Source organism: Varroa destructor, unplaced genomic scaffold (assembly GCF_002443255.2).
Source record: "Varroa destructor unplaced genomic scaffold, Vdes_3.0 BEIS01000006.1, whole genome shotgun sequence".
In the NCBI taxonomy this organism is placed as follows: Eukaryota; Metazoa; Arthropoda; class Arachnida; order Mesostigmata; family Varroidae; genus Varroa; species Varroa destructor.
The window spans coordinates 5,739,162-5,751,166 of NW_019211459.1; the positions used below are offsets into that span (position 1 = coordinate 5,739,162).

The 12,005-nt window shown below is 40.6% G+C and overlaps 1 protein-coding gene across 8 annotated transcripts in view; it reads right to left on the reverse strand.

Moving 5' to 3' along the window:
* Hip1 (Huntingtin interacting protein 1) overlaps window positions 1–12,005 on the reverse strand; it is a 21,874-nt gene continuing 9,869 nt past the window's right edge. For 4 of the 8 annotated variants that reach the window (XM_022811064.2, XM_022811063.2, XM_022811068.2 and 1 more), the window contains 15 exons: window positions 10,735–10,858; window positions 10,381–10,458; window positions 10,112–10,252; window positions 9,171–9,341; window positions 8,897–9,037; window positions 8,345–8,484; window positions 7,982–8,132; window positions 6,742–6,921; window positions 6,313–6,573; window positions 5,807–5,900; window positions 5,476–5,570; window positions 5,155–5,292; window positions 4,505–4,643; window positions 3,911–4,065; window positions 1–3,564 (listed from right to left, as the gene is read on the reverse strand). In XM_022811064.2, the coding sequence (XP_022666799.1) occupies window positions 3,298–3,564; window positions 3,911–4,065; window positions 4,505–4,643; window positions 5,155–5,292; window positions 5,476–5,570; window positions 5,807–5,900; window positions 6,313–6,573; window positions 6,742–6,921; window positions 7,982–8,132; window positions 8,345–8,484; window positions 8,897–9,037; window positions 9,171–9,341; window positions 10,112–10,252; window positions 10,381–10,458; window positions 10,735–10,858 (2,275 nt within the window). In that variant the 3' untranslated portion in view covers window positions 1–3,297. The remainder of the gene's footprint in view (window positions 3,565–3,910; window positions 4,066–4,504; window positions 4,644–5,154; window positions 5,293–5,475; window positions 5,571–5,806; window positions 5,901–6,312; window positions 6,574–6,741; window positions 6,922–7,981; window positions 8,133–8,344; window positions 8,485–8,896; window positions 9,038–9,170; window positions 9,342–10,111; window positions 10,253–10,380; window positions 10,459–10,734; window positions 10,859–12,005) is intronic. The other 4 variants (XR_002674324.2, XR_015329895.1, XR_015329896.1 and 1 more) reach the window with 4 other exon arrangements.

The following is a 12,005-nucleotide window of genomic DNA, read 5'->3' on the forward strand; positions in this document are numbered from 1 at the left end:
TAGTGGTTCATGTTATTCAAATATTTATTATTAATATCATTATTACCCTTAATATCTCGTCGTCACCGTCTCTCTTTATCGTATAACTATCATTAGCGTTTCGGAATTGTACACAATGGTTGATGTTATGCTCATTTCGTTAGGTGCTCGTTCTACTTCTGAGAGAGATATATATTTTTTTCATTTACAATATTGAAAGGCCGAGTCGAAGGCACGCCCGGGCTTCGCTCGTTCTGTGGTTGTTGTTGTTGTTGTTAATTGATAATTGTTATGTGCTACAATTAATAGCAACATGACATTCCGCATGATCGGTAGGACACAATGGGTGGAGAATATTGTAGGTTTCATCAAGATACCTTAAACTAGCTACGCCATACATTCGGATATTAATGAAGCGTTACTGGCAATGACTAGTTTTATGAGGTAACTTGTTAGACAATTGCTTTCACCGATACAGCAGTCGAGAAGGTGGGAAAGTATGTCACCGTGCAATACATTATACACACTCATGATCTAAAAATGATATGGGAAAAACTACACGCACGCAGTCATTCACATCTAACGCAACGTGTATTTGGGCTAATATTGGTACGAAAAGTTACAAGGCGTAACTTCACTTTTTTCGTACTCCTCGTCGTATATCCTATATATATATATATATATATATGTATATATAGTCTGTAAGCTTTCCATTTTCCGGTCAGACGTAGCATATGTTTTAAGCTTAGGCAGTTTCCATTCATTTGCCGCTGCATTTCTATAAAAGTAAAATGCACCTAACTCCAGTATAGTGTTCTATCTGTTAATTTTTTATCCTATCGCATGTTCGTGGCCATACAGATATAACGTTTCTGTTTTAATATTTGCCACAGGGTGAATATCAGCAATTAGCGCTAGGTTATATTATTTTATGGCTATTTAAAGAAAAGATCTAAAAAATAGAAAAAAACTCTGCTCTGAGTATATCGCCTCTGTAAGTTGTCTGATATTTTAGTCGAGAGCTGTCGCTTGATTGCCTCGCTTAAATAAAGGATGTTTATTTTTTGTCTTAAATTTTTCATTGTCATTCTTAAGCGTTATAGTTCGCATAGGGTGTGTATATATTGATGAATCTATCAAAGACAAGGCTACTCAGTTGTTCCTTACGTAAATACGCATGCGAAGCCTTTTTCTCAACGCCTAAGGCCTTTTGCTTCTTCAATATTATGATTAATCTTTCATATTTGATAGCAGCCTGCATTTGTCCATGCTCAGCCTTGCAACACATAGGATTCCGGGCATTTTCGCTATGGGTGTTATAAAAATGTAGCAGCTAATGAGACGTTTGTGTGCTGTTTTTTTGAGACTATTACACGTCGTACATCGTGCTTTGCCTAGAAATCGCCCATGAACGACCACAGTTTGACTATGAGATTCGAAAATAGACCAGCTTTCTACAATGTTTTATTTTTACAACAGCATTAGGAGATGTAGTGTCATACATGTTTAGGGCTTTCGTTACCAAAGACTGGGAGTGACAATGTTTCCAGTCTTCTTCGACGAATAAGACCTAGCCGCGACGGTGCCTTCCTGCAGACCTATTAAGACCGGGAAAGCAATTCAATCAAAAATAGGCCCAAAGTGGCTCCCTGTGTACCGAAGTAACTGGCCTTATCTAGCCATCGGATTCACAAGTATGGGTGTGGCGTCCTGTAGCAGCTCCGTTTTATGCTGGGACTGCAGAACGCGTGAAACCAAAGAGTAACTGAAAACACTTTTTGATCCTTTACTTCAATCGAACATTGAATATATCTTCTTGCCGGGTATACAGTGACACACCGCTATCAGCTTCGCCGCTGATCCAGTGCTTCGACAGGCGACAAAAGACTGCGGTTCGTGTTTTCCCCTGTTCGCCTCAGTATAACACGTCTCTTAGCTAACGTCCTGCGGCATTAAAACTGGGAAATACACGATAACGTCTCTATTTTTGCATACTTATAACTGTTCATGTATATTGAGTGAGTATATGTAAATGTCTCTAGATTTCTGACACTCTTAAAACACATTTCATATTGTAAAGTCCTATTCTATTAGAACGCGCCTTCGATGGATAGAAATTAGCACGGACGACGCCGTCCTCCTTTGTAGGTAAGTATCGCACCAAGATTAACTGCGGGAATATGGATCCAATCGTAGGAACAATTAGTTAATGAGGCTATAAAAATTTCAATATTAAATTAATAAATAACCATAGTACGATTTGCGAATGGAAATAGTGCAGCCCGTTATCGTTCGTTGAAACGCTAACGAAATATGACGACACTGAATTTCCTTTTTCTTTTTCGTTAGTATAAAAAGAAGGAGAAATTATATATCGTTTAGATACAATATGTTCAGATTACCTGGAAACGATAGATAAGGTGATCCAGATAACTTTTCTAAATTGGCTTCTCGTTATGAAAAAACTCCACACAGAAAACTTTATGACGGAAAGAACTTACTTTCATGTTTCGGAGTTTTAAAAAAAATAGATGCCTACGATTCAACTGCATCCAGCTCATGGCTCAAGAGATAGTATCGGTGCTTCCTGTGAAGATTGCAACTATATGTTATAGTTTACGCTTCGCAGACCGCTTGTCTTGGACGGATCGCTGCGATGAGCTTCTGTGTAGGCACGCCAATGAATCACTGAGTAAGCACACCTCCTTCATAAACTTGGAAGGGCTAACGACCACTGGGCCACAGCGGTTAAGTCTGAATCATTCATTCAATCCGTTAACGTAAAATATTGCAAAAATTAAGATAGGTTAAAAGGAAAAAAACGTAGGAAAAAAACGAAATGAGAAATTCCCCGAGCGGACAAACTAACGAGGTTTTTTCCGTGAAATCTGTGAAAAGACATATTTATGAGAAAAATATTTAAATAATTCCAATTAAAAAGATCTAGGGAAATAACAAAACGTATTGGTTTTTCAAGACTGTCCACGACCTAATTACATACATATATATATATATAATTTACATATCAAATGTACCGATTTGATAGACAAGTTCCATTACTGCCTGCTATAGCCATTGTCATCTATTGCTGTAGGAACATATTTGTTCGTGAATACTTAGTAGTATGTAAACGAAATATAGATATTAGAACAAACGTTTTCGCCTGAGAAATGGAAATCGTCGAGTTGATGTACTACTGCGACACTGACCGGTTGATTATTGCCAAAAGCCATTTTGTAGTTGAGATTTGGATAGGATGCTTCGTACGTCCGAGAAATACAACGTAGGATTGCACGCAAAGTCTCTGCCCAGCTCGTTTTATTCATGATAGTTCCTTCGTCGCAGCGCACCAAGGCGCAGACGTTCTTTCTCAAGTTCGGTTTCTAGTTCGAGAACGTGCAGTTGCAACTCCATCTCGCGCCGTTTAGCCTGGTGTAAACTGAGACCCTCAATTTTGTCCTGCGACTCATCAACCTGTTGTCGACAGCTTTTTACCGTGGCCACAACGTTGGCCGTGTTCTCCATAACGGCCTTACTTGCAGCGCCCAGTGCTGCCAATCGAGTAGACTGACGATCAGCTTTGACCTGAGCCGTCGCAAAACGAATCGCACAGAAAAAAAAGAGGGAATAAGAACTATATCTATACAAATGTTCATTGTCAAGAAAGGCAAGTTACCTTGGATTATGCAATGATTAATAATGGCACACGAAAAAGTACATACATGATAGGATTGAACATAGTCGGTATGTTCCAATTTATAACTAATAAACGTGTATTATAATGAAAGGATTTTCCTTTGTTTCAACAATTTGAATAGCATTTTATAACAACTTTTCAGGCAAAGATGTTGAGTCCAATGAATAGGCAAGAGTGCATTAGGAGTGGGCGATACGCGGAAAATCGAAATGAAATCAGGGAGCAGAGACGAACCTTGCTGGCCACGAGCAGTTGCGCCGTGGCCGCCGATATTTCCTGGGAAGCAACAATAAGCTCTTCCATTTTGGCATCACCGCTCACGCAACGATCGGCTGCGTCCACTAATAAATTCGCTGCGATACCCACAACCTTTGCCGCCGATATCAGACCTGTTGATGAGAGCAGGGAGTTGGACAAATGGGTAACATTTCAGTCGCTAACATTTTAAGGACCCAGGGAACTAGGTTTTAGCAACTTGACGAGAGATTAACATGACTAATAATAACGTACAACGAGTTTCCGTGCTCAAATCGGGATCTTGCGTCCATAGTACAAGGTAGAAGTTCAGTGAAGAACAGTTCTTCTCTAGCCTGTTACGTGATGTTCTCAATCGATTCCCGCTTTGGAGTACGGGAGTTCGTCAATTGATTTTTGCCTTTTTACATGAGAGCTCCAGTCGTTACTTCATGAAAAGCAATTGATATCTAGAGTCCACAAACTGTGGATAATCCTTGCAGTTAACTAATACTCAACACAACTAGTAGATATACCTGCCGGTCATAGATAATATTGCAATAATGAATAAATGCGTTTCACCGCCAAGCTTACCTTCAGTCCACCGATGGTTCTTAGTGTAAAATTCTTTGGAGAAGCCCCCGATTTCTTCTTGAAGATGCCGCGCCGCTTTTACCAAAGTCGTAACAGCGCCCATTAGCAGCTGACATGCTCCCAATATTCGACTGTTTACCTGGAGATTGTTTAACAATATATGGCTGAGCTTTCTTTGTTGTTGTTGTACTAATTTCCACCTACGGCGAGCCTAGACGCAGCTATCCTGTGTTCACTAATCGCAAGAAGGGTGGGAGTCATATCTATCATCTTTGAATAAGCAGTAGGGTAGTAACTTAGGATCACGTGCAACTTAATGATGCCAGATGAACCACATGAAGATTTGTCTAATGTGCTGACAGCCACAGTGGAGCTTCCTCATTAGTAATTTTATTGTTGGCTTTTGCAGAAGACTTTTGTAGCTTGATTGAGGACATTGTTGAAAATGATCTGTCGTCAAATATCGTGTAGTATTTCGGATTTGCCCTAGCGGATATAATGAACATGAAGAGTTGAAATTCGTTTGTGTGGCACAAACTATTAGAAAGACCTCCAACGCCCCTTGCTTCAACCACTCAATGACAACTATTACCATACGTATAATATTGCACACCGTACTTGACAAGGCATCGAAGCCAGTGTTCGTATACCTCAAGTTTGACGCCCTCATCAGAGCCTCGCGATTTAGCAAAGATTTCGCTAATACGTTTCGTTGCGTCCGCAATGGCCTGGTCCATTTGAGCTAATTCTTCTGATAATAAATGGCCAATGTCTTCAGCCTGATTTTTCTGAAACATTTTCGTCATTTGGCACTTACTAAAGTTAGTCATTGCATGAATGCGGCTTTACGATGTTTCGTTTCGTAAACCATGATGTTAAAACAATAATCCATAGAATCAGGTAGACTTCGTAATTTGTTAGAGATTCCGACCGCTAGAATACGATAGTAAAATTTCTACCCTTCTGCTCACCTGCTCGTCTTTAAGGCGTTGTGACTCGATGCAGGTTACGAGCTCTCGCAGACTGGCTAGACATGCGCTTGTATCAACTTCTCCGATTCGAAGTCCTGTAATATCAGCGTGAAGTTATACAGATATAAGTTAACTAACTGTACACGTAAACAGTCAAAAGAGGAAGAATATTTTTTAATTCATATGAATCAATTTGTTTACGATGATTTCCTGATAATATTTTCACACATTATTTCGGTCTTATACGATGCTTTCAATCTTAGCATCGAAATATGTTGAAGATTTAGACAGGATGAAGTAAGAGAATCGTATATCCGATCGCGCTACTTACTTTTGAACAATTCAATACTGTTCAATCCGACTGTGCGTGCGCGGGTAATAATCTCGTGTCCTGCTTCAACACTAGGGCAGTGGTGCGCATTTGCCTGCGAACGTCACCCTGTTACTGGAGACATCGATATATATATATAGGTGCATAGGCGCCGAACTGTTCGAATACTTTCCAATGCACATCATTATATGGATACAGAGAAAAGTATTGATGCATTATCTATGCATGTACAATCATGCGATAAGAGCCTTTAGTAAAGCACAGCTTGGAGTGGACGAGTGCGTCTCAGTAAGGTTTCCCTGTTAGGACGGTTGAAGGGGCGTGTGTCTCATAGCTGAAACTGCTTGTCGTCTCCGTATATATTGCGATCGATTTCTGTAGTGAAAACTCGCTTTTTTACTCTGTGATTACAGATCATGGCTTACGGCTATCTCATACACAGACTAGGTGTTTCATTTTCTAAAAACAGTTTAATGTACTTGGTATGCATTATCGTATTTCCCCACCTTGGCGCTCTGTAGCAGCTGAAAAATTTGATGAACCAACGCGAAGCAAGTTGCCTGAAGTTGGGCCTCTTCTTCCGTTCCCTCGGCTCGTCGAAGCGACTTTAACGTTGTTTCCGCCATCTCCGCGTTCTGCAAAAAGCGATCTTGGCTTGGCGGAATATCTAATTCTGACACCGCCCCGTCTACAACTGCCTCCATAATGCCAGCTAGAAGCAAGCCGCTGCGGGACGACAGAATACTTTCTGGCTCCGTAAGCTTTTCCTGATGGTCACAAAATCGATCAATGTCAAGAGCAATTTAATTCTCTCCTAAGAAGAAGAGGACTGTTAACGACCGTACAAAATGCGCTTCTTTCTATTTTTCGACATTGAAATCAAAAGGTTCAAATAAAGACTGTGTGCGCACGGCTGAACGGACTATGAGATCTACCTCTTCTGCTTTTTTATGCTCTTGCTGAAGTTTCTTTTCGAGCTCGGCCTTTGCTCGAAGCAGGCGAATATGTTCTTCTCGAAGTTTGGTGTAGATACCCTTCATTTTAAGGAATTTGTCGTCACTCGATTTACACTTCTTCTCTAGCTGTTCAAGTTGGTCCTGCATTACCGCTGATACCTGTGGACAAAAATTGAGTAAAAATTAGATGATGACACCTTAATCAAGTTTAGGCCCCATCAGCAGAATAACTGGTATGGATATCAAGCCTGCTGAAGCGGATCTATGCTGTCAGAGATGTTATGCTATTACGACATGATAACTGCAGTCCTTGTGATACTCTCCCTAGTATACTATCCATTTTCCTGGCCGTAGCAGTCGTCTTGTCCGTTAGCCGATCCGAACGACCGACGTGCGCCGCATTTTCGTTAGAAGATGTACAGATACGACGTGTACAATGTCGGTCGACATCTTATAGACTAACTCCATTTGATCTTTCCCTGACGGCAAGACCCTTTTTTAGCTACCGTTCGTTCGATGGCTTCCGTTGACGGCAAAACTACCTTTATCGCTTATGTAAAAGCTAGTATCTTCTTCTTGATCTCGCCTGACGACGGCCCTTCTAGCGCCAAGTAAGCCGTAACCGAGCTCATATAAGCGTACGTTGTTTAAAAAACAATATACCTGATGCTGCTTTTGAGCGAATGTAGTAAGTTACACGAGAGCCATTGCTGGTGGTGTCGAATGAGTGTATGAAATTCCATTAATACAATCGCTATAGGTCGTATGCGGTGGGCAGCTGACGCGAAAACGGATCGAGTGTATGCTATTTAAGAAAAGACAACGGTGCTTTATACCGATGCCAAATGCATGTATAATATGCTCTTGGGACCAAACTATTTACCTAACTAATATCGATACGACCATCACGGAAAATTATTATGCAGAACATAAACGTACAGCCGAACGGAAAGAACGATTGGTTAGGTTGCGTAGAACGATTGGTTACACTGAACGTGTATTTGAGACTGGGAAGCAAAATGAGCCTTTTCGAAAATTTCCAGCTTATGTTTGTGGTTTTCGTTTAAAGGCTCCTTAGCGCCCCTCAATGATTCGATTACTGTCCATAATTAGCGAATTTAGTGTTAAGCGTCGAAAGCCCCAACAACAGGTCTCCCTAGATCGTATTTTCTCTTCGCGTCCCACTGCCTGTTGTAAACCTCACCAAATTGGTACCAACCTGGTGAGATTCGAGACGAGCCGCTAGTTGTCCCTGTAACTGACGGACGTTGTTTTGTTCGGCACGAAGCTGACCTTCGAGAGTAGCCTGTTGAAGGCGAAGCTCCATTGCTACTGTATCGTCTTCAAGTCGAACACGTTGGGCTTCCATCCTAACATGGATAAAAATGAAATGATATGTTTAGCACTAGTACAATTTTATGATTAAAGCTGGCTACCGAAAAAACATAGGCACTGTGAGTTACATATGGCTGGCATTCATATACAGCATGTGATCAGTTTCCGCAAACGAAATTCTTAACAGATATGTATCTCGTCCATTGACCCATGTGCCGTCGACTTGCTCATCTAAAGATGCTGTTACCTTGCAACTTCGAGTTCCTTAAGTAATTGTTCAATAATAGCATCCTTTCTTTGACCTAGTTCGTGGTCTACAGAAGAGTTTCGAGGTGGCGGAGGGGGACTTCCGGCTCCTGCCATGGACGAATCTGGCATCTGATTGACCTGCGCATAGATGCGGGCGAAAAATGCTATACTAAAGCCATAAAATCGCGATTGCAACTCTAACAAACAAAACTTCAACACCAAGTTTCCTCGAAACGGCTGAATGAACAAATTTTGCCAACATTAGTAAGATTTATTTGTAGGCAATAAATTGGTCATGGCCTTTTTGCCGGCAAAGGATAGATATAAGCAGAACTGTTTGAAAGAAAAAGTATTATATTTGATCTTTTCAACTGACCAGTTACGCAAGATTTGTTACATTTAGAAAATCTTACAGTAATTCCAATGCCTTTTTACTTACGATTACATCAATCTCGATTAGTCGGCGCGCAAATATTTAAGCTAAATGTGTAATCTATTTATTTATTATCAACCATAGTACATCAATAAACTTGTAGAATGATTTATTTACAGGAGAAGATGTGTCAATGAGGTCTTCGGCAACTTCAGCTGCTTCCACCGGTTGTGGTGGTAGAACAACGACGGGGCGGACGTGCGAATTAAGCTCTGACGCCTTCAAAAGGTTAGGCGGCGAAGGAGGCAATGAAGGCACCTAGAATTGAAATCAACGGTACGTGTGAAATATACGAACGCCCTATTTAATAAGGCTGCTTTAAAATATCCTGTATGCATCGAATATCTTTTGAAGTTTCTAGCTAAGAAAGCTTTACTGAGTTGCTTCGCACCTGAACTAGCGTTTTGAAGTACTGAAGGTTTGCGCAATTAGCGTAGAAACCTCGAAGTTGACGAAACTGCGCCATGAATCGATCCCGGTGACCCTGAAGAGTATCGGCGGGTAATCGAGCGTGAAGATGAAAAAGAACTTTCACTGCGAAGTCATATAACTGCGATGAGTCCTATAGACAGACAAGTATGACAGCAGGTAAGTTCTCTACTTGTCACGTCACTAACGAGTACAGATTGAGACTCGCATACTCAGCTGAATTTCATATAAGGTGCAATTGTTAATCAGCTACAAAAGCTTGGTATGTATAATATATGGTAAGAAAAGTTCTATACTAGACAATGACATGTCAGCGCACGCTCGAACTTCAGCTGTTTCGAAACAATTCGAGTAATATGTTGATGAACTTAATTGACATCTAAAGAGGAACAAATTGTCACAGACAATTGAAAAAAGCCACATTGTCGGGGGCTACGCAGTTGCTTCACCCTCAGAACGATAAGATTGAAGCATGGGCTGTCTATATCAGGTTTGTAATAAACAGAAAGCACACGCTGTTTTAATGTATTATTATTAATATTCTCTAAATACACAGAAAATTACAGTTTATCCTCAGGTCTGTGCCTGCAACGACAGTTTAACTTAGGCGCTAAATTCTGACCTCCGTAAGATATTTCCCTGATAGCAATAAGGGAACGTCATTAATATCCGTTCCGTACTATCGAATCATAACATGGCGATGATGCCACCCATTTCGAGCTGTTACGCCATTTAACCGCAGTTGATTTCGTTGAGTGCTATTGTAACACCCGACGTATTTCGAAAACAAATGCCAACGGTTAAATCTCAATTCGACTAACGATAAGTAGCGGGAAATAAGAAGCTAGTACAATGTTCAATCGTAGAGTTAGCTTAAAGACAGTAAAACAAGTGGATACTTACCTGAATGCAACAGATTAGCGGCGCCAATCGGCACTGACCTGAGTTGGTCATCGAGTTCGCTCGAGCCATATCCAGCGATCCAAAAACAGCCGCCTGGAGCGATAGTACCTTTTCCATGTAGTCGAAGATGTCACATGCAAACTGACAACGGCGCCAACATATTTAGGCCTAAACCAGCTTCAGATTATAGTGAAAACTTTACAACGCACTCGGTTAAAGCTATACTTTGATATGGGCAATGGTAACTACGCTCTAGGAGAATAACTTGCCTGGAAGAAAACGTTTACATCGCCCTCCGATACAGCCAATAACTGTTCATCAGCTAGCACTAGTGTTCCAGGTATGCCCTGAGGTTGGCGAAGAGAAAAATCATGTTAAAGGAACAAGTTAGTGCATACGTTACCTATAAAATAGGCTGAAATTATTTCCGCAGTTTCGAAGGTGGACACTCAAACGAAAACCCTAGATATCCTAATAAAAGGAAAAAAGGCTGTTGCCACCCTAACCAAAGGATATGTTTATTAAACAAGACATTTTAATGAACGTCTAACTGACACAAAAACAACTGATACTTCTATTACGAACAAAAAAAAGAATCACAGAAAAACGTTCGAGTCACTGACCTGATATCGCGCATGAAATTTTAGTTTTTGTAGAATGAGAGCGCAATACAGCTCAATAAGACGTCCGTACCCTTCATTAAGGAGGCCCCAAAGCCTGCCCAAGTCAGCAAATTTATTCATGTACCTGTAAGTGATACGAGTGCAGTAGCAAATTATAAATGCTTTTGCTAATAAAACTTTACAATCATAATTAATTATATATATATGTATATATATATATAACAAGTTATAATTAGGAGCATATAGGAGATTAGATGTGATCCGTCGAACATTATCGCTTACTAAACCCTTCGCCATCGTCTACCGCATCCTATGTTCTGCTATGTAATCGCATAACTATTATATAACTATATAATTAGCGTGGGCTTACACCTACAAAGTGTAGCCAAACTGTAATGTTTAGACTGCGGATTACATTCGATAGTCCAACGTAGGAGTTGTTAAAGGCCGGCTCCCGTTCTCCTCCTGTTAGGTGTTAGTGTTGCGGCCTTTACAACGACGTACGAAAGTCGTAGCAGGATTAATACGGGCCGTTACGTAAGAATAAGCGTAGCAAATAAGGCAAATAAGGCTGACCAGAGGCAGCTAACTACATTGTTTATAGAAGAGTTTGACGATTTGGCATAGCAAGCGACGCTTTTGTTGACGTCTATATAATGAAAGAGGACGATTAAACGTAACACGCAACAACGATTGTGCTAGATTATTTTGGGACGGCTTTAATACGAGACGCTTTAATACCCGCTCAGTCGATTTCCAATTCAGCCAGATTAAAAACGTCTAGCTATTGACAAATGCTATTTTATAAAATCTGCGTCCAGCATACCGTTTCTATCTATATGTAGAGATATGGACTCTGAATACCTTTAAAAACATGGAACAAGTGAAACGCTCGAAAAGTAAAAGGAGATCATACATATTTATATAGTATTGTTAGCTTGTTTCATTTCTCGTATCTGTGGTAACTCGTCAAGCAGCCACTCCAGAAGATGACAATCAGTCAATAACGGAGTGCTTTACCCTGTCGCGTTCTGCCTTTATTGTTTTCGAACAAACAACCGAACAGAACTAACGTTCTTGCTTTGGGCAAATATAGCGATAGAAAGACTACATTCTCTCAAAAATATTTATACATTGCCATTGTATTTGTGCCAAGGATGGTGAGAAGTTGACTCAATTACGATGCTTGGATATTTTGAGGGTAACTTTTCTCTCCTGAGATATGGCAGTCGGAATCCTCGAAGGGGTAAGGTTTACAGCCGTCGGCAGTT